General features: G+C 38.2%; 2 protein-coding genes and 1 long non-coding RNA gene across 4 annotated transcripts; all 3 read right to left on the bottom strand.

The window, feature by feature from the left end:
• Positions 1-646: 646 nt before the first annotated feature.
• Positions 647-7,790, bottom strand: ube2v2 (ubiquitin-conjugating enzyme E2 variant 2). Its single transcript, XM_074651527.1, has 4 exons — positions 7,634-7,790; positions 1,940-2,088; positions 1,705-1,830; positions 647-1,534 (listed from the first exon to the last, which is right to left on the bottom strand). Exons 1-4 carry the CDS (start codon positions 7,647-7,649, stop codon positions 1,388-1,390), a joined length of 438 nt encoding a protein of 145 aa, XP_074507628.1. The 5' UTR covers positions 7,650-7,790; the 3' UTR covers positions 647-1,387.
• LOC141777347 (uncharacterized) lies at positions 3,718-7,627 on the bottom strand. Its single transcript, XR_012595890.1, has 2 exons — positions 7,372-7,627; positions 3,718-6,729 (listed from the first exon to the last, which is right to left on the bottom strand). It is a non-coding gene; the product is annotated as an uncharacterized LOC141777347 (long non-coding RNA).
• A 2,664-nt stretch (positions 7,791-10,454) lies between the features above and the next one.
• On the bottom strand, positions 10,455-21,748 carry mcm4 (minichromosome maintenance complex component 4). Of its 2 annotated transcripts, none has more exons than XM_074651525.1 (17): positions 21,623-21,748; positions 20,278-20,355; positions 19,986-20,144; positions 19,025-19,188; positions 18,776-18,877; positions 18,586-18,681; positions 18,225-18,320; positions 17,605-17,743; positions 17,196-17,416; positions 16,938-17,058; positions 16,230-16,489; positions 14,448-14,813; positions 14,216-14,343; positions 12,383-12,590; positions 12,026-12,254; positions 11,156-11,289; positions 10,455-11,015 (listed from the first exon to the last, which is right to left on the bottom strand). In XM_074651525.1, the coding sequence occupies exons 1-17, from the start codon at positions 21,720-21,722 to the stop codon at positions 10,920-10,922; spliced, it is 2,697 nt and encodes an 898-aa protein (XP_074507626.1). In that variant the 5' UTR covers positions 21,723-21,748; the 3' UTR covers positions 10,455-10,919. The 2 variants fall into 2 exon arrangements, with proteins under 2 accessions (XP_074507626.1, XP_074507627.1); XM_074651526.1 differs by lacking the exon at positions 21,623-21,748 and adding an exon at positions 21,474-21,611.
• Between the last annotated feature and the right edge of the window lie 3,405 nt (positions 21,749-25,153).

Below are 25,153 nucleotides of genomic sequence, written 5' to 3'. Positions count from 1 at the left end.
AACTACTACATCACAAAGAACATGGTCTTGCTCAATATTCCTGGTAAATAGGATTTTAAAATTTAAATTCAAAGATGTGTCACCACAAACTGAGTGTACTGAAGACAGAAGATTACACCATCTGCGGTGAATTCCCTTTAAATGCCCATTTGGTTAATTAAACTTTGTGAATAATCAAACAGCTGAAAAGAAACCAAAAGGTCACATTCTCAGAGGGAACAGTGTCCTTGCTTCTCATTACCACACTGGATATCCACTATCAAATACTGTTCTGTGGTCACAGACTTAAACGAGAAGAATTAGAGCACAACATAAGGTTTGGATGGACTGTCAATCATTAAAAAACAGGCTTGTTCATCCAAAAAAAATGGGAACTGCAGTGTATAATAAATGGCATTTTGATTATATTATTCTAATGAGCACAAGTCACATATCAAATATCTGCAGCGTGGTGTCACCCAGCAGTTTCATTAACCTGGTTTCCATTACATGGCCCAACAGGGACAGCGTGGGCTTACTCACAACATAATGCATGACTCGTGCGTTCAGTTTCCAACAGAAGTTAACTTGTCAGCTGAGGCCCTCTTGTGGGAAAACTGGCAAATGTTGGTGCAGCTTGCAGAGTGAAATAAACTTCAACCGTGGGTTTTTTTTTTTTTCGCAGACAGTGATTTTAATATCAGAAAATCACAAGTTCATACACCTGCCATTTTCACTAGAAGTTAAATGCAAGGGTTTCAGAACAGAACAGGCTTCAACGTCTGTTACATGTCAAAGAGCTGCAGAACAGAAACATATTGGTATCGTGTCAAATACAGATATATATATACATATATATATATATATATGTATATATATAAAAAAAATCTCTTACCTTGTGACACTACTTTTAGACTACAGCCACAGTTCAATATTTAGCAATCTGTATGATATTTTTAATGAACCTGCTAAAGTTGACTAACAAACTTAAAAATGTGGCTTCTCCTTGACTAGGTATTAGTTACAGAACATGCCTTCATACAAACATCTTGCTCTTTACTTCAGTATCATTCATTTGAACTTAAAACTATTGGGACTCTGGTACAGCCTCTGCGTGGCGTCATGCTTCCCTCTTCAAGCCCAATCAAGCTGGAACACGTTGAACATAAAAGTCATTGTCAAAGGAAGTTTATTAAAAGGCGGATAACTGTGGTATTGTAGTCTTTCAACTACCTATTCAGTGCTTAACTGCAGGGACATTTTCTTTTTGAATGAGCTATGTAACAAGAAAGTCCAATCTTGCTCTTGCAGACGATATTGTTGATGTGTGAAGTGAGCCTCTTGATGATTTTACATGATATTTCTAAGAGTAAGGTTTAAGACAGAGGGTCGAAACAATCCATTACGATTAAGTGCTGTAGCTTTGTCCTTCTGGTGGTTGTGGAAGCTTCATATTTTCTTTGGACATCATTAGACGCCTTAACTCTTGAAGAATAATTTTGATGCTATAAGAATTCTGCCATTTCGCTAAAACTGGTATGCTACGTGAATCCACCTGTGAGACGAGACAAAAACAAAAAACACCAAATCAGTCATTGTGACAGGACGGCTGACAGTGAGTTATCATCACAAGACTGCGACATGAAGCAATTTCTGAGTTCAACGAATGATAAGACGCAGAGCAACACTCGTATATAACCCTGTCAGATTTGTGATGACACTTACCGCGCCGTTGGAATTATTTATCCCATTCATGCTAATTTTTGTTACAAATTTTACAGTCGGGGACAACTCTGGGTATCTATTGCCACATTCCATTTTCAGACTGTATATCCTGTTCTCATAATTGGTCTGAAAAACAAAAAGTAGAAAAAGACATTAACATCGGTGACATTATCTATAATAGTTAACAGTATCTATATTGGTATGACAATCCACATGCTGAGTTTGCTCTGCTTACTCTTGCTGGTCCAATGATCATGCCTGTCCACCGTGTGAGAGTCATGTCTTCGTCATCCTCGAGGCCCCAGCTGACTGTGCCATCGCCCTCGCCCTTCTGACCCTCTTCAAGCTCCTCCAACAAGCGAAAATTGCGTGGTACTTTAACTCCTGAAATAACAAAAACAGAATTTGAATTACACAGGTTTAAAAAGGATATGTCTGATAGTCTGTATTTGACAAATTCCATAAAAAGACCAAAACCAACAATTCTTCTGATTCTTCTGAATTAATCCTACCAACAAGTATCATCTGTGTAGCCAAAACCTGGTATACTGTAGCTTATTCCCCTGTGCCATTGTTGTTCAAAAACAATGTGGTTGACATGTTCCTTCATTATAATGAACAAATATTTAATGATTCCAGTTCAAATGTGTGGATTTGCTGCTTTTCCTCACCTTCAATTTTAGTAAACTGAATATCTTTTGGGTTTTTGGACTGTTGCTTGGACAAAACAAGCAATTTGAAAATGGCAATTGGAATTGCATTTATATAGCACCTTTGATACTACATGTCAGCATTCGCCCATTCATACACTGATGGCAGAGGCTGCCATTCAAGGTGCCAACCTGCCCAACAGGATCTAATCTAAATACTCATTCACACCCCGATGGCACGCCCAAATGTCACTTTGTAAAACTGTGACGGGCACTTTTCACTTTCTGTAGAATGTTGGTCAGACAAAACAATTTAAAAATGATCACAAATTAATTGTGAGAGATTAATACATTTTGAAAGCTAAACGATTAATCTATTAATAGATGAGGAAAATAATGATTAGTTCCAGCCCCAATTCTAAACAATTGTTACTAGAGCCCAAAAATAGTTGAAATTTACAGTTTTCCTCTGAAATAGAACTGCGACATCATTATCAAAGTGTTTTGTCACTGTTGGTCCTCCAACTGTGCATCCTTTCATGAAAAATTATGCAGACACACATTCATCTTTCTAATCATAGAAAAGTGATGCATCCAAATGAGTGAAAGTGCTAAGCATGTGCAAGACGGGACTGGTTGACACAAGAAATGACTCAATAGATTGATACGTTACGCTACGCGCACTTGGCCACAGCATACAGCACATCCTGGTCTACCTGCTATGGAGCTGCATCTAATTTGATACCTTGTCACAATGTATTTATTTAGATATCTGATGCTGCTGAACACTGAAGCTTAAAAATCTGCAGACCTGACAGTTGTTTGGAAACAGTCATGAGATTTGGAGCACATGGACCTCTACTGCTGGTTTTTCATAAATGATTCAGGGTAACAGTCAGTCATCTTATGACATGAGAGTGCGTACAGCTGACGTGATGATAATAACATCATTCAAAACTAGTCAGTCAAAGCATTCAGCTGCTGGGAAAATGTTCTCAGAAGACTGTTCGGATGTTGGCATTAAACACAGCCTGACAGGCGGTGTAATGATGAACCACTTACTGCTCATGACTGGAAGAGTGGTGATGTTGAAGGGACAGCGCTCGAGTCTATTCATAATCATGATCTTTAAGGCAAATTCACAGAAGGGGAAGTGAAAAAAGCGTGACCGAAGCAGAGGACGTGGTGAAAACATTTAAATTTTCACTTCTGTCATCGAACCGTTCATTTCACCTCCTCCAATCTCAGACAACATTCATCACAGTAAGCCTTCACAAACCACTTTTTAAAATCAATATTTCACATCTGGTGTGCAGTGGCCACAATGACGGATCGACTCTTAAGTGGCTCTCACATTTTCTTAAAAGGCATTTGCTCACATGAAGTTGTTCGAGATTTCAGTCCTTTATCAACATACAAACACTGGTGAAGAGTCCAATGTAAGCGGCTAATTTTAGCTCGCCACAGCGTCGCTGTATCAGCATACGTCAGCTGCTAAGTAACAAGAAACTGCAATACAGAAATTCTTAAAATACTAGGGCTGCAACTAACAATTATTAACATGATCAATTAGCGTGACGATTATTTTCTGATTTAATCAAATAATTGTTTGGCCTAAAAAAAACAGCAAATAACTGACAAATTTCATAGAGCCCAAAATAACATCATCAAACTGTTTTTCGTCCAAAACCCAAAGATGAATCGGTTTACTGTGATGTAAGACAAAAAAAACAGCAAATCCTCATATTTGAGAAGCTGGAACCTTCAAATGTTCTGCATTTTTGATTGAAAAACGACTTAAACCTGCAGTAGGCAGAATATTTTTGGCATCATTGAGCAAAAATCCAATAATAACCATTCAGCATATTGCAATTCAAGTGTTCTGAGAGATAACTAGACCTCTGCACCTCCTCTTGGCTCTGTATTCAGGCTTTAAAAAAAATCTATCCCGTGATGGGAGACTTTGGTCATTTCAGAGAGACAGCGTTCCTACTGGCTGTTCATTCAACGGAGGCAGCTGTAAACCGTCGCAAACTCCGGTCAAACGGTCAAACTGTCAAACTAGGCAGCGCTGATCAAATATGAATCAATATTCTGTTACTGTAATGCCTATTTCTTGACTCAAATGTTTTCAGAAACATCTTGTAGTGTACTGTTTAGCTGTAAAATGAGAAAGTTTGCTCCGGCTGGTGGGCGGTGCTTGGTATTTTCTAAACTGATCTCAACATGGCTGCTGGGTCACAAACTTTCTCATTTTATAGCTAAACAGTACACTACAAGATGTTTCTGAAAACATTTGAGAAGAAATAGGCATTACAGTAACAGAATATTGATTCATATTTGATCAGGAGGACATAAAAGTACATGATTTTTTTCTTAGATTACCTGTCTCATGCACTACTGTCATATAGTGACGATTTTATAAAAATACCTTTTTTTTAAAATCATATTTGCTCCAATTCTACTCTCTACTAGTTGATCAAAATAAAAAATATTTCCCAATTAATTTTCTGTAAATTGACTTGAGTTTCAGCTCTAAATGATAACAATGATTACATTTCCAGTAAAGTTTACTATTATATTTGCTGTTAGTGTCATGTTTTTCAAACTGTAAAATGCCCCGCTCAGTACATGGTCTTGGTCACATCTCTTTAATAACAAAATTTAAGGGATCCTTATGAAAAGTGATTTTGTAATGTGTCATATTTTTATCAGACTTTTTAAACTTGCAAGTATGTATATCGGTATTGGTATCAAGTATAAAGCCAAGTAGCTGCACATTAAGAGGAAATTATTACCTCATAGAATTGAGTTGCTGATCTAGTGTGTATCAGTTAATATTAGGGCTGTGTATTGGCAAGAATCTGGCAATACGATACATATCATGATATGTATGAACGATTTAATATATTGTGATACTGTAAGCTAGGCAATATTTTGCGATTTATATCTAATTTTAGGAAAACTATCAGTCTAAAGAACACTCGAGAAATACACCATTTTAGAATAGACAAAAATAACACATTTGTACTATGTGCAAAAAACTGCATTGTTTTTGCCCCAACTACATGGGATTAGTACAAAGGTGGGAATGCCTGTAAAGGGGAAACTCGTGGGTACCAATAAAACTCATTTTCATTCACATATCTTGAGATCAGAGGTCAAGGGACCCCTTTGAAAATGGCCACGCCAGTTTTTCCACGCCAAAATTTAGCCTAACGTTGGAGCATTATTTAGCCTCCTTCGCGACAAACTTTAAATGAATGAACTCATATGATGTCAATATTTTCACTCTAGCTTTAAAACTGAGCCCCGCTATAACCTCTAAAGATCGAATAGCAGCCGGGCCTGATGGCGGGCCGTCTGATCTTTAAGAGGTTCATTAAAAATTGATGCAGTGTTTTGGAGAATCGATACAGTATCACAACACATACTATCGCTATACTCATGTGTATCAATATATTCTTACAACTCTAGTTAATATGAAAATGTGCTTTGTAGAGGCTACTACTATCCTACATGATAAAAGACAGAATAAATCTGTATGGTCAGTTTGTGCCTCTCATATTCATTATTGTATAGTTTGAGTTTCATTTTCCTACATCGTGTGTAATGATGTGTAATGTAAATACTGTAAATCTACTGTTACGGATATGTGCAATAACATATGCTGATCACTTTGCAATAATTATCTGATGCTGTGCAATAATTATATAATTATCTGACGGACACTTTGTGCAATAATCGGGCAAAACTGTCATCTCATCAAAATACATAGTGTTTTTATATTTTTATTGTATTATCTTTTATATTTATATTGCACTATCTCTCTTTTATTGTATTATCTTTTTATTAGCACCTATGGGATTGTCACAATCTAATTTCGTTGTACTACACAATGACAATAAAGGGCTTGAATCTTGAATCGTTGTGGGATTCATAGCCTGTCCTGCTCTCTTTGGGTCCTCAATATTGTTATTAATAGGAATACAATGCTTTTGTTCGAACAATAAACGGAAACATATGTCAAATTCAGTTTGTGGGGGACAAAATTATTATTGCATTCAATTACAATATTAATACACATTAAGATACACACATTTGGGCTATTTCAATTAACTAAATGTCTAAATAACCTCTCCTTTAAGAGCTATAAAAGTTTTAGGGCGTCCTCATGCCAGTCCTGTTCACCTCGTGATATCTATGGCACTAGTAACACAAACCTTTCCGGGTTACAAATGGATCAGCAGGTCGAGCCAGCTTGTCCTCTGATAAGTTTCGATTATGAAGTTACTTCCTGTTTCTCCAGTTTCTCATTACATCCCCTTAATATATGCCATTAACTAAACTGACGCAGAATAAACTACATTAAACCCTTCCAAAAAAAAAATAACACTATCAATATTTAATTGATCTGTTATTCTCAAAGAGTTTATTATTATATAAGTTTAACAACCACGCTTCCTGCTTCAGCGGGCATGAGGCTCCGTCTACTTCCTGAAACAAAGCGTGCCAACTAGCTAATCTATGTGCGTTTGTTCACTCCCACACCCAAACATCTACTTTATGTGAAGACACTGAACTATTCCCTGGATGTACTCCTACACTTAAACAGTAAAAAATACTGGTAAAATTAAACAATAACGTTAGTAAGTGAAGTGGTCTCTTTATTGAAATGTCACCGTGATTGTGTTGCAATAATGAGGTGTGTCACAGGAAGTAAAAAAACAAAATCACACAATATTTGTCCACGTTGATTTATAATATCTGAATTGTTGTTAGGTTACATAAAAGGACTTTATCAATGTATATAAATTGACTGATTTGATTAAAACTAGCTAACGCACGAGACGCAACGGAAACGACACGCTGCCTCGCGGTGATGGAACATTCTAGTAGCTTTAAGCTAAGCTAACTAGCTTCTGCGTGCGGTTGTTTACAATCCTCACATTAAGTGACTTAATTAATGTCTTATATCACATTATACTCTGTGGAGTTTTCTTAACTCACTACTTACAGTACATGACGCGTATTTCTGTCAGCGTGGATCTATTTTAGCGAACTCACGAGGCTAGCTGTTAGCTGTTAGCTCCATGAGATAGACGGCTCCCGTGAAGGATCATTGAGGAGATATTAACACATAACGTTACAATTCAGAGACAGTTTTTTTTTATTTAAGTATGCAAGTTGCCACGTTTGTTGGTGGCTGAGATTGTTATCGACGGCTGTGGTTTCGGTAAACTCTGTTAGTGTCTGTTAGATGTTTTAGTTTCACTAACCTGAGGAGGCCGCCATCTTCTTCAGCCCAGTCCAGAAGCACACAGAGCTGTGACGTCACAGGGGGTTAGGTTAGAACCAACGGACCGCAACGTCGCGTCACGCCGGCAGTTAACGAAGCACTGCAGGCGCTGCTCTCCGTTCACACCTCCACTGTTTACACACTGTGTACTGCTCACTGGCAGTGTAGGATGAGAGACAGCAATATGTAACCACTGACTACTTGAACTGACTTTAAGATAAGATAAGATATTCCTTTATTAGTGGGGACATTTTCAGTGTACAGCAGCAAAAAAACAAGATGCATCAGCTAACACAAACAAAGTGTAACAAAATATGAACCATTAAATAGAAGGAAGTATAAAAATAGGAGCAGTATGTACAGTATTGACAATAAACAGACTTAATAATTAATTAATTCATTAACTTAAGACTTCATAATTAATTTATTCATTCATTAACTTTAATGACATATTCAATTAACTATCTGCTTTTTACATCACAGCATCGAAAATAACTTTCATCACTGTCATTTAATGGCTGCCCCATTCCATCAGATGGACAATTTCAAATTGACAGTCTAAGGAATTTTGTATTGGACTTTATTAGTTGTAATCCACAGAAGACATTCCACAAATGTGTACCATGATTTCCAAATATTTCACTATGCACAAACCTGTATTTTTGTATTTGTGTTGTGTAAAGTCACATCCACAAAAATAAAGGGCTATTTGCAAATACGCATAACTTACTCTGTAAACAAGTATATAGAAAAGTCTAAGTATACTTGGCTTATACTGACAAGTACACAGAAAAGTCTAAGTATACTTGGCTTATACTGATAAGTTTACAGAAAAGTCTGAGTATATTTGGTTTATACTGACAAGTATATAGAAAAGTCTAAGTATACTTGACTCATACTGACAAGTATACAAAAAAGTCTGAGTATACTTGACTCATACTGACAAGTGTACAGAAAAGTTTTAGTATACTTGAATCATACTGACAAGTATATAGAAAAGTCTGAGTATACTTGGCTTATACTGACAAGTATACAGAAAAGTCTGAGTATATTTGGCTTATACTGATAAGTTTACAGAAAAGTATAAGTATACTTGACTCATACTGACAAGTATACAAAAAAGTCTGAGTATACTTGGTTTATACTGGCAAGTATATAGAAAAATCTGAGTATACTTGGCTTATACTGACAAGTATACAAAAAAGTCTGAGTATACTTGACTCATACTGACAAGTGTACAGAAAAGTTTTAGTATACTTGACTCATACTGACAAGTATATAGAAAAGTCTGAGTATACTTGGCTTATACTGACAAGTATACAGAAAAGTCTAAGTTCACTTGGCTTATACTGACAAGTATACAGAAACGTCGGAGTATACTTGGCTTAGAGGCTTACTTGTACTTAATCTTTATACACTAAAGAATAGTGTAATAAGTATTCTTGCCTTATAGGCCCACAGAATGGTATACCTGGCTTAGCTGTGCTTACTTTTTGATAGAGTAGCCTATTAAAGTGTGTGTGATAGGCCTATTAGTCCTTAAAAGTACAAAACAGTAATTAAATGAGTCCACAAGAGTAACACTTTAAACAGTAAAATACATTAGCCCATCAGTTAATTAGCTAACTGCTGCTAATTATGGCTTATAAGCTACACATTAGCTAGCCTCAGATAATATTGGCTATAGCTTAGCAGTAAATTGATGGCATAAAAGCTAAATTGACAAATCACAACCACAAAGCAGAGCAGGGATTTCTATTTCTTCACCAACTTCCATGGAGTAAGGACAAAGGGAAAAACTCTGAATGAGGAGGTCAAAACTGCCAAAGCTTGACCAAATGTGTTGTAAAAAATAAGAATTAGCAGTAACAAGGAAACTGGATTCACAACAAACTTTCTGTCCAATGAGTTAGCTACATATCAGGAGGAAGAAACACTTCCTCATTATCGGTTGGAGTAGTCAAAACACAAAGTTCATAAAGGTTTCGATTTCTTCAATTCACAAATCACAAAAAGCCACATTTAAAAGAGCACTTACAGATAATGCTCATTTGAGAAGTAAATAAAAGTTACGTGTGAAGTTTGTTTGGTCACTGATGAGACAAAACGTACGACTGCCATACGGAACTGTTCCAGTGGTAGTTGCTATAGCAACAGGATGTTCAAATGAAACCGACTGCTAGTGACGGAGTAGAAAACTCTTCCGTTTGAATCCGTTAGATAAAGTTTTATGGGTTTAAACAAACAAACATGAAAGATGGAGCCCCCAGAGGCAGAGTTGAAAAGTTTTTTTTAAGGCTTTTAAAGTAGACGATGCCTTCTCCAACTGAGTTAAATTCTTAAAGGTCCTGTCTTATGCTTGTTTCTTTATTTTTCCATTCTATTGTTTTTATTTAATTATTTATGTTTCAGTGTTCTGTTGTACATTATGTGAATTTCCTTTTCAAGCACTTTGTGCTTGAAAAGTGCTCTACAAATAAACTTATGTTCGTTTTTAGGGTCACACTTGTATTTTGTGTTTCAGCTAGATTACGTTAACATGTTTAATGTTAAAAAAAATGCTTAATTTCTCTCATACCGTCTGCTGTTCAATTCTTTCTTCAACAGAATTGCATTGCTAGGCAACAGCTTGGGTCCATGCTTACTTCCTGTCAGCTAATATCATTCACATACCCCTGTCTAACCAACTACTGCCACAGTGCAATGCAGATACATTTGATTTCAACATTTAGGATAATATAATGGGAACACTGGAATTTAATTCAACTTACCACTGCTGAATAAAAAAAAAAATCAAAGCATTTTCAGTGAGCAACATTTTATTTTCCATCTTTTAACAAGTAGTCAATGTGAGCTACAAGGACAATTCATCTCTGTGGAAACAATAAGAGACTGACTCAACTCATTACAATGTACAAGCTGGAACAAAAGAGCTTTTTACCATAACAGAACACAAAATCAGCAAGAGCGTTACTTGAAAACAGACAAACATGAAATACAAGCACTTTTAAATATTAGCTCTATTAATTGCTAGTATGTGTTTTGTTTCTTTTTTTTTTTTTTAACCACAACAGGACACAATAGTTTGAATGAGTCTCACGGTTGTTCTGAATTGCGTCTCTAAATTGCAGGATATTCAAACATCTAATACGGCCAGAAAACACATGGTGGTTCTATTATACAAAATATTTTTACAGCACGAGAGAAAGAGGTCGAAACAGGATAGGATATAAAATTAAGGACTGTACATAATTGCAGGGTGTTCCTTAGGCGAGGAGACGAACGGTCTTTCCAGTGACCGTCAAGTAATCCTCGTCAGCCAGGGCTCGGAGCGCCTCGTCGAACAGCTCCTTAGTGATCGCCTGAAAACAACGTGACAACGGGGGAAGTCATTAAAGGAAGTGGGGGTGTTGATAAAAATGGACAATGTATATATATAATTAATTTTGAATTGATTTCAAAAGGTAGTACAATTAAAGGCAAAAAATATAAACATATTTACAGTTTCAGACTGTCCTCTGAGATCATCAAGCAGCTGCATGTATTTCATGGCTGGCGTCTTTCCTTTGGCCTGGATCAGTTTCTTCAGGGCTTGGGCGACCTCCTCCTTGCGCTTGCGGGCGGTGGCACTCATACCTGGAGTCACAAATTAATAATACACTCAAATAAACCGTTGGACTGCAACTAATGATTATCCCACAATGCAATGCTGTAGTGACGATAACTTTCACAACAGACGTCAATAACACTTCAATTTGAGTGAAAGTATAGTACAGTAAGATTTCACTTTGCTAGGCAGCATATATTTTAAAAACATTAGTTCAGACTTTGATTCTGACAAATCATCGTTTTGGTCACATGAGGTTGCCACGGGTTACCATGGTTACACATCTCCAACTGGCAAGGAGGCTCTCAGGGAGTGACGGCGTAAATTACAGTCGAGTGTGTCCGAAAAGATACATACTGCCGTTTATTCACAGAAAAACATGTTCGTTGATGGTACACATACTGGGTACTTAGTGCACAGTATGCGATTTCGGACTCAGCCAAGATTACATCTTCAAATTGCTTCTTTTGATCGACCAACAGTCCAAAACCCCAAGATATTCAGTTTTCTAAAAACAGCACATTTTCGCATTTGAGAGGCTGGAACCAGTACATTTTTCTCACTTTTGCTTGAAAAAAAATTAAACAATTATCAAGCAGCTGCGATATACGGTCACAAAACTACCAAGACCAGTATTTGATAATAATAAGATTTTGGATGGGAGTGTTCCTTTTAGTATTAATTCTTACCCAGTGTCATGGCCTCCATAAATAGTTGCTATTATTCTAAATGCATCCAAAACATTAATATTCACGAGGTGCATACCTGTTGTGAGAATAGAGATGTCAACGAATCCTGTTCTGGGGTCAGTGGCCGACTGTTTGAGAGCCTCTCTGTGCAGCCGCTTGGCCTCCTCCACGTCGATGGTCTCCACCTTCTCGGAGAAGCGCACCTTGGCGTGGGCCTCTGCCAGGCGGATCAGGGACTCCAGCTGTCTGGGGTAGGCGGACACCATCCCCCGACCGCTGCCGATCTTCCTCATGTCTACGTAAGCCTGAGGACCGGCGTGCACAAGGTCAGTTGAGAGCTGATGTCTAACTAATATTACTGGACTGTTATGTTATTAGGCAAAGCTTTCTGCAAATATTCAACTTAATGTACATTAAATTGTGGAAAACAAACCTCAATGAGAGCCTGGCCGGCCTCCTCACACAGCCTCGGAGTGATGTACGTCCGTGCATATGCAATGTAGTCCCTCAACACAGCCATGTCCAGGTACTCCTCCTCAATCTGCTCCTCGCTCTGGTAGTACAGCGCCACCAGGTGGTGGGCCAGCCGGCGATCGTAAGCCTCGTCTTGGGGATCCAGCATCAGGAAGATGAGGTCAAACCTGATGGGAGCAGGATGTTAAAAACCAGTAATGTGACAACTGAGAAACAAAACCATAAAGACATACCGCATAAAGGATGAGGTTTGATGTCCTGTATACTGTAATAAACTGTAGTTCCTCTTTCTCAACGTTTACCTGAGCTTTTTATTGAGCCGTTTTCTTCATCTAAGACACAAATTATTCAGTTGTTGCTCAGTTTAAAGGCCTTTACACACCTTTTTGTGCGATTAATTGTCACGTCAATATATTTTTCAAACTGCTGTTTTTGTCATGAGTACTTCACACAGAATGTGAATATTACGCGTCTAAAAAACTTCTTTTTTCTGATAAAGGCATCAACCAATCAAGTTGTGCGGAACGGGTTGAGTTGCGCCTATATTTATGAAACGACAACACAGACACTCTGTAGCCTGAACCGGGACAGCAAACTTTATTACTCCTTTCAACCTTGACAAAGGCAGCGTAGATCAGATCCACTCCTTCTGTTCTTACCTTTCACAATAAAAGGCCCTGGACAGATAATATTTGCAGGCGAGTATTTTGCATTTTCTTGTTGTTTGTGTAAAGGCCTTGAGAATTGTAAAGCTAAAGGATGTTAAAGTATCTGCGTGACATTCAGTCAGTTAAGTTACAATAAGAGCAGTAATAATAATAATGCAGGAAAAGAAAAAAGGCAACAAAGAGACTAGACACCATAACATGCCTGAATGTCCTATTAATCACATTTGTATGATACTGTGAAATATTACAAAGCCCTTCTCATTTCAAGCTGCAAGGTACTAATTAAGAGGTTGCCTTTAGAGCTTGTGTGTAAATGTGAGGTATTAAGTCAACCTGTCACATTTTGAACAGTAGGGACAGACAGTAGTTTTCTTCAAATATGTGAGTATTATTTTCTTTTTGCTGTAATGAGTGGAAAAAAGAAAAGAGTTTCTGAGTTGCAGTGAGGATCACTGTTGATTAAAATGAGCAGAGGATGATTAGTGAAGGATTTAGCTTTAGATTCGAGGTAATGACTTGAGGCAATGTCAAAAAAGCTGGACCAAAAGGGTTCGATTGACAACTTTAAGGCTTTTCCTCATTTTACTTTTTACTGTATTGACTCATTATGCTTATCGACTCACCTACGCTGTGTTTCAATTTGCGTAGTTCCGTACTTACACTTGCTAATTTGAGTGCGTAAGCGCGTTCACACAGAGAAGTATGGCAATATGCAGTGCACTCTAAGTACCCGGATGTTGAGTGTGGGACACTTCTCAGCCTGAACGGTCGTCATCTTTACTACGTAGCGGAAGGGGAGGAGCCACCAACCTATTTCAAAGTTGTGAAAATGGCGGGCAAGGAAGCTGCAGCGGTTGCGATTGAAACGGCAAACACCGAACTATACAAACGTAAGTTATACATGTGTTGTTGTTGTTTTTTTAAGTACCACAATACTGTAGTCGGACAGAAGCCATTATTGGGTTAATTTATCCGTCTGAACTGAAAACTCACTGTATCAAAGTGCTGATTGCCAGACTTCTCTTACTGCTGACAAATGCTGCCAATTTACAAAACGACCAACCTTTTTAGCAACATTTTAACTGGTGTTTCAGTTGCGATGGTGCTGACTGATGCTGACTCACCTGGACAGCAGTGTGTGAGGCAGCTGAATGTTCTCAATCGTGGTCTTTTTGGGGTTCCACTGAGATTCAATGGGGTTAGCAGCGGCCAACACAGAGGTACGGGCGTTCAGCTGGCAAATAATTCCAGCCTGTAGACAGACAAAAAAAACAAAAAAACAGAGTGAGAACTTTTGTAACTTAAAAACATTTCATCACATCTGCCTATACTTGTTTCAAATACTGTCAAACACACCTTGGCAATAGAGAGGGTCTGCTGCTCCATGACCTCGTGCAGCACGGAGCGCGTGCTGTCGCTCATTTTGTCGAACTCGTCGATGCAGCAGATGCCGTTGTCGCTCAGCACCAGAGCTCCGGTCTGCAGGACCAGCTGCCTGGTCTCCGGGTCCTTCATCACGTAGGCGGTGAGACCCACGGCGCTGGAGCCCTTCCCCGACGTGTACTGGCCGCGCGGCACCAGGTTGAAGACGTACTGCAGCAGCTGGGACTTACTGGTGCCGGGGTCTCCGCAGAGCAGGATGTTCAAATCTGCGCGGAAGTTGCCCCGGCCGGTCTGACTGAAGTCTTTACGGGTGCCGCCGAACAGCTGCAGCAAAATGCCCTGGAACCAACAGAGAGGGAAATACATACTCAAAAGTCATCCCCTAGGATATTGGTTATCGTAACATAATGTAAGGCTTCGGCGGCGATACGATACGTATCATGATACTGGGGAAACGATTCAATATATTGCGATATTGTAAGCAAGGTGATATATTGCGATTTTTGAAATCTGTAAACTGTCATGGTATAAAGAACACACCGTTTTAGAATAGGCAAAAAAACACATTTATACTGCATGCAAATTACTGCATGGTTTTTGCCCCAAACTGCATGTGATTATCATAAAGTGGGCATGTCGGTAAAGGGGAGACTCGTGGGTACCCATAGAACCCATTTTCATTCACATATCTTGAGGTCAGAGGTCAAGGGACCCCTTTGAAAATGGCCACGACAGTTTTTCCTCGCCAAAATTTAGCGCAAGTTTTGGAGCTTTATTTAGCCTCCTTCGCGACAAACTAGTATGACATGGTTGGTACCAACGGATTCCTTAGGGTTTTTCTAGTTTCATATGATGCCAGTATCTTCACTCTAACCTTTAACCCGCTACAACCTCCGAAAGATCGATTTGTTTTTTGGAGAATCGATACAGTATCGCACAACATAAAACCTCTGATGAACGAGTCAGCGGTCAAGAGATGAGGCCATTCTTTTGCTTTTTTTTTTTTAAAACCACACGAGTGCCGACTTTTCCAGACTTTGTCTCCGGGAAATGGACAGATTGCATATCCTAAATAATGTCAGATTACAGATAAGAGAAAAGGTTTGAAACTCAGGAAATATGACCGGTGTAATCGGTCTGGTTTCATGATTGCCTCCTACTCAGTGTGGACTCAAAGGGTTTTAATATACCTTTTCTCTTTGCTCTGCCTGAGAGGGCCTGAAGCCGTACCTACGGCCATTAAAATGATGGTATTTCATTCTGTCAGGAGCGCATTAACTCCGATTCAAGCGATACATCATTATACTTACGTTATCAACTTTATCTTATTATCTTAATTTGGGTGTAAAACGCCTCATTAACTGGATTTCTTCTCAACCTTAAATTGACTTGCCCACAGCAGAAAAACACACCAGCGTGACTAATAATATGAATGATGATTAATGATTCTAGTGACGTTAAAAAGACGTTTCAACTGGTCATAGCAGGAAAAGCAGAGGTGAAACAAGATGTCCTCAACGTGTCCCAGTGAGGCAGCTGGAGAGAACTAGTTCAGCTACGATAATGGAGTCAATAATGTTGTTAAGCGTCTCAGATTTCTGTTGTCTTTTCTCAAAAATGCATGTTGGAAAATTAAATGCAATAACCAGAGTGTTATTGGCAAATCAGTGAGAGAGTCGGTGTAGCGATTACTCTCGTTACTGGGTGCTCGTACAGGTTAACGCTCATGTTTCTGGCTCGCATCCATTCACACACCTTCTTGATGTCCTCATGCTCGTAGATGCTGGGCGCGAGGGCTGAGGAGAGGCGTTCGTAGACGTCTGGCTTGGCTGCCAGCTCCTTCAGGGTCTGCACTCGGTCTTCGGTGAAGAGCTTCTGTTCGGTGTCCTCGTCCAAACCGTGCAGGCGCTTCTCGTCTGTCTTGCGGAAGTGGATGGCGTCGATGTGAGTCTTGTACACCGACTTCACGTTGCTCTGACGGGGGTTGGCGCGCATCGGGACTGCTCTGTAGACACCTGCGGGGACATATGGGAAGCTGTTAGGATGTCTATGACTGACAAAAGAAGAAATATGAAAATGTTATATTGGGATTATATACAATTATGTCATTTTTCACAATTTTATCACATTTCATAGACTACATTAGAGCCTAAATAACTGGTCTACTGCCAGAAAGCTAATATGTAACAATTCTAATAAGATAATCAATTGTTTTAAGTCATTTTTCAAGCACAAAAATTGAAATATTCTTTAGCTCCAGCTTCTAATTTGTGAGGATTTGCTGTTTTAAATCACTAAACACTGATTTTTTATGGATTTTGGGCAGCTTGTTGGACCCTTTTGGCTCTTTTGTGGCATTTTATAGACCAAACGATAATAGAAAATAAAATAACAGGCAGATTAATCAATAATGAAAATACTCATTTGCTGCCGCCCTAGCAGCAGAGATGTAGGAAGTCTTACCGGTGATGTTTATGCGGTCTCCTGGCTGCACTTTATCAACCAGGTCATTGTGAGCGTAGACAATAGTTGTGTGAGGCGTCTGACCAGCCGGCATGTCATCAGGAGACTCTTGAATTTTGACCTGTTGTAAAAACAAGATCGATGAATGAACAGATGTCATGACCTCGACGGCGACACGCCACTAATTACCACTCGACATATTCTGGGATTTAGGTGTAAGCAATCTGCCCCCATTATCAATCCTGTCGGAGCGCTCACCATCTGTTTGTCTGAAAAGACTGAGCGATTGTGAACGAGCGCCAGGCTGTGGGTGGTGTTGCAGTTGCGGCACACAGCCGGCTCGGCGATGCGACCGCGATCCACCTCCACACGGGAGCTGAAGGCGCACACCTGGCACTGGAAGAACGCCTCCTGCATCTCGGGGATGAGCTGCGAGGTGCGAATCACCATGCCGCTGATGGTGATCAGCTGATCGATGTCTGAGGGGAGGCAACACATAAGGCACACAGACGCTTTAGCCCGGAGCTGATACCTCACATTTTAGCAAAGCGTGGAACAATATTCGCAAAAAAATCCCACTCTAAATACGGGATGAAACATCGTGGTACGGTAGCCCTAATAGAGTGTGATTCCACCTCACGTGGGCTGGATGAATGAATTCACACACCTTCTGGGTTCAGGTTCCTCATGTTTCTGGTTTTCACGGCGTTGTAGGGGCGGACTTGGATCTGGAACTCCAGGATGGAGTCTGGGAAACGCTCAAAGAAAAGCTCATTGACTGCCATGTCGAAGGTTGGGATGACTTCCTGCAAAACGGAACAAATGACTCACTTATTAGCATCGCTATACTCTCAGACAGACACCAGAGAAATAAAGTGCAATTTAAACTTTAACAGCGAGACAAAGATGCTGAAAACAGATGCTTACAACATCCTGCTGTTAAAGTATAACAATATGTGTAGGTTATTCATGAATTCTCTCATGTTTGTATTGTGATAAAATGTTAGAAAATGGTGAAAAATGTCCATATAGTGTTTCCCAAAGCTCAAGGTGACATCCTCAAATGTCTTGTTTTGTCCACAACTCAAAAGATATTCAATTTACTATCATAGAGGAGTAAAGAAACCAGAAAATATTCACATTTAAGAAGCTGGAATCAGAGAATTTTTACCCCAAAGTACCTCTTACCCTTAAAAAATGACTGTGGTGCAGGAAAGTTTTGGGATCAAAATTGTCCAAACTGACTTTGTAATGCACATGAGGTAATTATAAAACATAGGACATTACCTGTGGGTAGCAGACGAGCTGCCTGTAAAGTTCTGCATCAAAGGACTGCACATGCAGACAATTCACATTCAGGACTGGATCACCGACAACACTGATCTGTGAGACAAAACAGGAGAAATATTCATATCCAAGACAGACTTAAAAGCTGAGATTTCCTGTGAGACTTAATCATCACTGTGCGGGGTGCCCTCCATCTCGCCCCCTCATTTCCTGTATAATAAAAAGGCAAACATGGCCAGACAATACACATGAATAAATCTGATTTAAAAACACTGTTTAGTCTGACTTAAACCAAAGTATAGATCGGCCTAAATCGAACCACAGACCATAATGAAATAAACAGATAAATAAGGTGCACTACCTCTTCCAGCTTCTGCATGTATAAAGGCTCGTTCACGTCCAGACCAGCGTTCTCGTCTTCAGTGGAGGTCGGGGCGATGAACCTCTGCAGGAACCTCTGAAAGCAAAGTGACGCAAAGCACACAAACAATTAACTCCTCTAACTAAGAATGGGGAATATCTTACAATAGCTGAAATGTAAGATTTCATACCTGAAACTTCTCCTTGCAGGTCCCAACGTTGACGTCAGTCCCCCAGATCACCAGTCTCTGGCCTGCGCTTGGCTCGCTGGCTACGGCGCCATCAGCACTCGGCTGCGGAAAGAAAAACGTAAAAAGAGTGTTAACTAATGTGGTTTTAAGTTTATCATCCTTATTAACTTTAATAAGTCTGAACGATTTCATGCAATTACAATAAATGACCAACACAATGTAAATAATATTCTGGACTCGTCCACTGACCGGCTCAGACTGAAGATCGACTTGTGGAGCCTTACTGACTGACCCCAGATCAGGACGCTGTCTGGCTGGCGTGCCACGCACTCCACTGCGAGGGGTCCCTTCAACCCTGGAGCTGGGGGTCCCGTACATCAGAGGGGAGCTCATGTCCACTTCATTGGGTAGGACTGTTACAAAACAAAGAAAATTAAAACATCCCTGTGTTTCATTTGGATAAACTGGCCATAGACTTAAATCTGAAGAAAAATCTCCACTCCATCTATCACTCCAAAATGTAGTAATACATCTGAAGGATGTTGGAGGGGTTGTGGACTGGACGGGGACTTCATTCATAATTTGAGATTGCCCAAAGCTCCTTGAATTCTGTAGTAAACGTTCAAAACAGGTGTTGGGTATTAACTTAACTTTGGATCCAGCACTTTTCAGTTATTCTTCCTGATAATATGACCGATAGAGATTTAATTAATTTACTGCTTTTAATAGCAAATAAAAAGGATAACGGTTTCCTGGTTGAAGCCACAACCCCCCAGCATAGCGCAATGAAGGAACAGGGTAAAACATGTCTTTATCATGGAGAAAAATCCCAGCAAGATGCCAGACCTCTAGTCACCTTTTTTTCCCTTTTCTTACTTTACTTATTTTATTGAATTTATTTGTAATTCTATTCCTATCACATCTGTTTATTGTTTGGTTAATGCTGCAGTTACAGGGGTTGGTTCATTGGTAAAATGAGGTGAGATGTTTGATGTGTGCTGCTCATGTTTATGTTATCTGAACCTTAGTAATACTAATGAAGAAGTGTCTCTTAAACAATGTTTAGAACAGACATGAAAACAAAAGAATGGTGTTAAAACAAAAGTGTAATTGCATGTGCATCTCCTCCGAGTTGTATGTTTTTTTGCATTAAGTGTGATGAATAAATAAAAACAAACTTAAATTTGGCACACTGTGTGCGGTTGTGTACCTGAGGGTCGAGGACTGGAGAACAGAGAAGTGTCCTGAGGCGCTGCTGGACTGAGCATGTCGGTGGCCGGGGAGGTGGGCATCGGCATCAGGTCGGCGGCGGAGGAGTCGTGGCCTCTGCGCCGCTGAGAGGGAGGCGAGGTGGGGCCCTCGCTGCTGGCTGACGGTACACAAGACACAGAGACAAGTTCATAACTGTACACAAACAATCATGCATCATCTCAGTGGCACAGCAGCTGAACTCATAAGTAACTGATGAACAAAGCGTTTCATTTTAGGACACATGAACGTACGTGTGGAAGGGTTGGTGTTTCTGTCTCGCTTGCGGCCACCAGGAGTCGATGTTGGGGAAGACATGGCTGCTGGGATATCTGAAGATGAAAAATAGATTCAAGTTAATTATTTAAATATTTTTTTAACTAAAAGAACGGCTGCCACAGTATTTATAAAAAACAAGAACTGCACTTTCTCAGGTTGGGTTTTTAGAATAACACCTGTGGATGGATTCAACCATCTGCCAACTGACAGCCAAAGAAAGTCGAGGTGGTTTGTTTGACTGTGCTTGTTTTCCGTTGGAGACCAGGGAGGAAAATAGCCTCACTTTGAGTGAGTTTGTTTTGTGCAGCCACAATATTTTACAAGTCTGACTGTTGCAGGTGGATCTACTGGATTTATAGAAAACTGTATTTCAACATTTTTCTAATGCTTTCCTGTCCTCCGTGTTGTTTTGTTTACTAGGTTATTATTGTTTAGATTAGTCTGCTCAGCCATGCAGGGCCTGTAAATAAAAAAGAGCAATATGGACATTTGGTTTGTCCCTTTTTTGTTCCACTTTCGTAAAACACAACACCTGCTAAATATAATCCTCAGTGAATCCAAGATCAGATATGTTTGATACTTTCTGGTTTATTCACTTGGTAACATTTGAGGGCTCTGATGTTTAGCTAAATTGTGAAAGTGTGGACTTGTCCTTCAGAGTCCCAAATAGTGTTGTTTTATTGTAATAACCTTTGTCATTTAGTGAACTTGTTATTTTTCTCATTTATTTGATGCTGATTGTAGGTTTTGTTTACCAATACTGTGGTTTAATATTTCCATTTTGTCATAATTTACTCCACTGTTTTTACTCAATACAGTTACTCTGAAGATCAACACTTTACATGCAAAACATATAATGAAATATTATATACAGCTAGTTTAAATTACATAAAAGTATAATGAAACAGTTATCTGGGACCACTTAGTTAAAATACCTTTCTTCACATTGTTATGCGTCAATATCTTAACTTCCAATACCTCAGTAGAATAGCTTTAAGTTTACTTAAACTTGTATACTTGAGCACACCATGCTGCTACTTCTTTATGTGTAAAATGATTGTTAAATTACTTTTTATTGTGCTTTTGCTTCTTATATTGAAGGTTTTAGGTCACTTGATAATAACCACCATTTGACATGTGGCTGCAGAGGAAACAATAAGATGAAACTTACTGAGCTGTTTGACCTGATTTAACACTGAAAAGTGAGCTTAGAAGTTGTTGCACAGTCAAACAAATATGTGTATAACTGAAAATGTGATTCAATCAACACGATTAATAGATTGAAAGGAAATAAGTTGGTCAAATGAAGTCTATTCTTACCTCTTCTTGTGTGTACGTCCGAGTGCTGCAGATATGGCGCGAAACTGCGAGTGACGTAATTTTCGCGGGGAAGTTTGGACCAATAGCATGCCAGGATCATCGTTTTCCTTCCGGCCGAGTCCTTCACTGCAGAGGGGGATTCATGTTGAGTTTCAGTCGTTGCGACTTGAATAAACAAAATAAAATATCTTAATAAATAACACAAATAGCGTGATATACAAATTAAATTACAAGTATTTATCTAAATTATATTTAAGATACGATCTGTGTTTCCTACGCGTGACTTAATATTGATTATTACCCCCAAACTGATTTGGTTTGGTCCAAAAATAAATTACCTTTTTTTTCTACATTTTCTTTATTGAAACACTTCACAATACACAAATACAAAAGTAAATAGTAGCATGGCATGAAAAAATATATATATACATTTTTAAAAAAAATATAATAATAATAAATTAAAATGACAACCGAGAATAGGTAATTAATAATTAGATATAAATATAAATAAATAACTATTAAAACATTGTCTAATGGGTTTCATCCTTGCTTTATTACATGTAAATGAAAGACAAAGAAATAATAGGCTCACATAGTAGGGCTGGGCAATATATCAATATTATATCATGATATGAGACATTATATTGTTTTAGATTATGGATATTGTAATATGTCATAAGTGTTGTCGTTTCCTGGTTTTTAAGGCTGCATTACAGTAATGTAATTTTTTTTAACTTACCAGACTTTTCTATTATTTGTCTTTACCCACTTAGTCATTATATCCACATTACTGATGGTTATTTATCAAAAATCTCATTGTGTAAATATTTTGTAAAAGCACCAATAGTCAACCCTACAATATCATCGGAATATCAATATCAAGGTATTTGGTCAAAAATATTGTGATATTTGATTTTTTTCCCCTATCGCCCAGCCCTATCACATGGCCTATCTCATCGTGGTGCATATATTTTTTATCCAAAATATAAATATTTTTGATATGCTTTTATCCTAGGATGAAACACATTTTTTAAGAAAGGTCTAACAAATACAGTCACATTATTGTTTTATTGATTATATGTATATGTGTTTTTGTATGTGTATATACTGCGTGTGCGTATATATGTATGTATGTATGTATGTATATATGTATACAGTGTATATATATATATATGTATATATAAATATATTTTTATTTTATTTTATTTTTTTATTTTGTTTTTGTTTACTGGTGTATATTCTTTTTATTTGTTTAGGTTTGTTAAGTTTCTTTGCAGCGAGAATTATATTATTGGGGACGTTTGTGAATGTTTGTTCTGTTGTTTCAAAATAAACAAAAAACAATAAATATAATATTGAAAAAAAAAAATATATATATATAGTCTGCGGTTTATTTTCAACAAACAAGTTTGAAACTTTCCAAGAAGGCACAGATGTTTGATAATGCTGGGAATAAATCAATTCCAATCAGGTTATATCAGGTTAAAGCAGTCAAGATAAGTAGAGAAATATTTACTCAGAATAGACATTTTAAAGAGTGAGTGGATCAAATCCTCGTCTTCGTTGCCAAATGAGCAGTGTGAGGAAAACAACTTGAATATAATTAGTGACACCTGTGTTTTATCTAATTATGCATTTCTTTGGTGATAAATATCTATGAAGTATTGTTTACTTACTTTATCCTGCGGGTATACGTTCATTGAACACCATGTGGCGCAATTTCCATTTGAAACAGGGCTTTAGTAGAGGAAAAGTACAGCACATTTCCTGAGGGGGAAAACAGGAGCATTTCCGAGAACTGTCAGTACATGTGTCCCTTAAGGAGGTACCATCAACCACCTCCAATTCTCCATGTAAACATTAGTCAGTGCAATAAAATGGTACATATGCAGAATATTGACGGCTGCCACATTCACTGTTTCATAGTTTTATACATGACTAATAAATGTGTTGTGCAATTTCCCTTTGAGATTAATAAAGTACTCTATGTATCTATCAATCTATCTATAATCAAATATTATTGTATAATAAAGTGTAATTATGTTAGCAACTTGTGATGACTGGGTAAATAAGGGTTTTGGTAACCTAAACATGAATGAATATAGAGATACTGCTACTATTAGTCTAGTAGGTAGACTGTATTTGTCGTATACTGTCAACATATGCACATTAACCACCTCTGTATATAGAGAAACTATCTGTACAATATCTATTCCTGCATCTATCTGGACCATAAGCCTGCATGTTCAGCTCACAGTAACAATTTGACCTGTAGATAGTTAGTTTGCATGTATATGTTTAAGTTTGCTTATTTGTTAAGCTTGTTTGTTAAGCTTGTAATCTTGGTGTGTTTCCGGTTTTGTATCCCTCTGTAAATTTACTCTCTGACGATAAAGTAGGTAAACTGAGAGCTACAAACAACATTAGTCAAATTCCTTGCATGTGTTAACTTGGGTTGCAATTAATGGTACGAGACGCACCGGGCTTTCCATTAACTACAATGTAAACCCATCCGCGTCAATATTAAATGCTTGTTTGTGTCCCGTGTTCACAACGTTCAGTGTCATTTTCACTTTACAAACATAATAGTTTTCCTAAACCTGACTAAGTGGTTTTGTGGTCTAATCCTAAACAAATGTTTTTGTTCAATTCACAACATTAAGCACGTGTTGATTGTGACCGAAAAGTGACGCAGAGGGGTCTGACAAAGCGTCAGCATATGATGGGATGAGAATGTGTTGCTCTTTAAGTTATGAATGTAATGAGAGCCTAAACAAGTAGGTATGTTGCCTTTGTTTTTGTTGTTTTACCCTCCACAGCATCACTTTTATCACATACTATTTTGTATATTCGACCACTTTTAAAACCAATGGTGGAAAGTATTGTACTTAAGTACGTTTGGGAGGTACTTTACAAGAGAATTGTCATTCTCTGCTCGTTTATACCTGTAGTTCACTACATTTCAGATGGAAATATTGTACTTTTTACTCCACTACATGTATTTTACAGCTAGTTACTTTTCAGATTAAGATTTTACAAACAAAACATGTGATCAGTTATTACTTAAAATGTTGAAGAACTGTTACAGATTAAACTGCCCAGCAGTATATAAAGTAGTACAACACACAGTGCACTTTCATAGACAAAGCTACTGGCGTTACACTGCACTATACTCGTTTTTAACAGTGTCTTCTGAACTATATTCGCTTTTTTTAATAGTCGTGTATCACAGCTGTTACCCTGCACTATATATTCAGTTTTAACAGTTTTCTTCATCTCCTTGTATTTTTATATCTGGTATATTTTTTTGTACTTTGTACTTTGCACTACTTACTTTTTTTTACTGCCTTTTTACTAACATGTTTTGCACTATGGAACTGTGATGCTGGAAACTTGAATTTCCCTCGGGATCAATAAAGTTACTATCTATCTATCTATCTATCTATCTATCTAACATGAAAGTACCACTTATGTTAATGCATCAGCAATAATGATCCAGTAATATAATAATATACTGTAACACATTCTGCA

The sequence above is a fragment of the Sebastes fasciatus genome, chromosome 11 (genome assembly GCF_043250625.1).
Source record: "Sebastes fasciatus isolate fSebFas1 chromosome 11, fSebFas1.pri, whole genome shotgun sequence".
Classification (NCBI taxonomy): domain Eukaryota; kingdom Metazoa; phylum Chordata; class Actinopteri; order Perciformes; family Sebastidae; genus Sebastes; species Sebastes fasciatus.
Note: the sequence above shows the minus strand (reverse complement) of the source record. Positions and strands in the feature narration are given on the sequence as shown.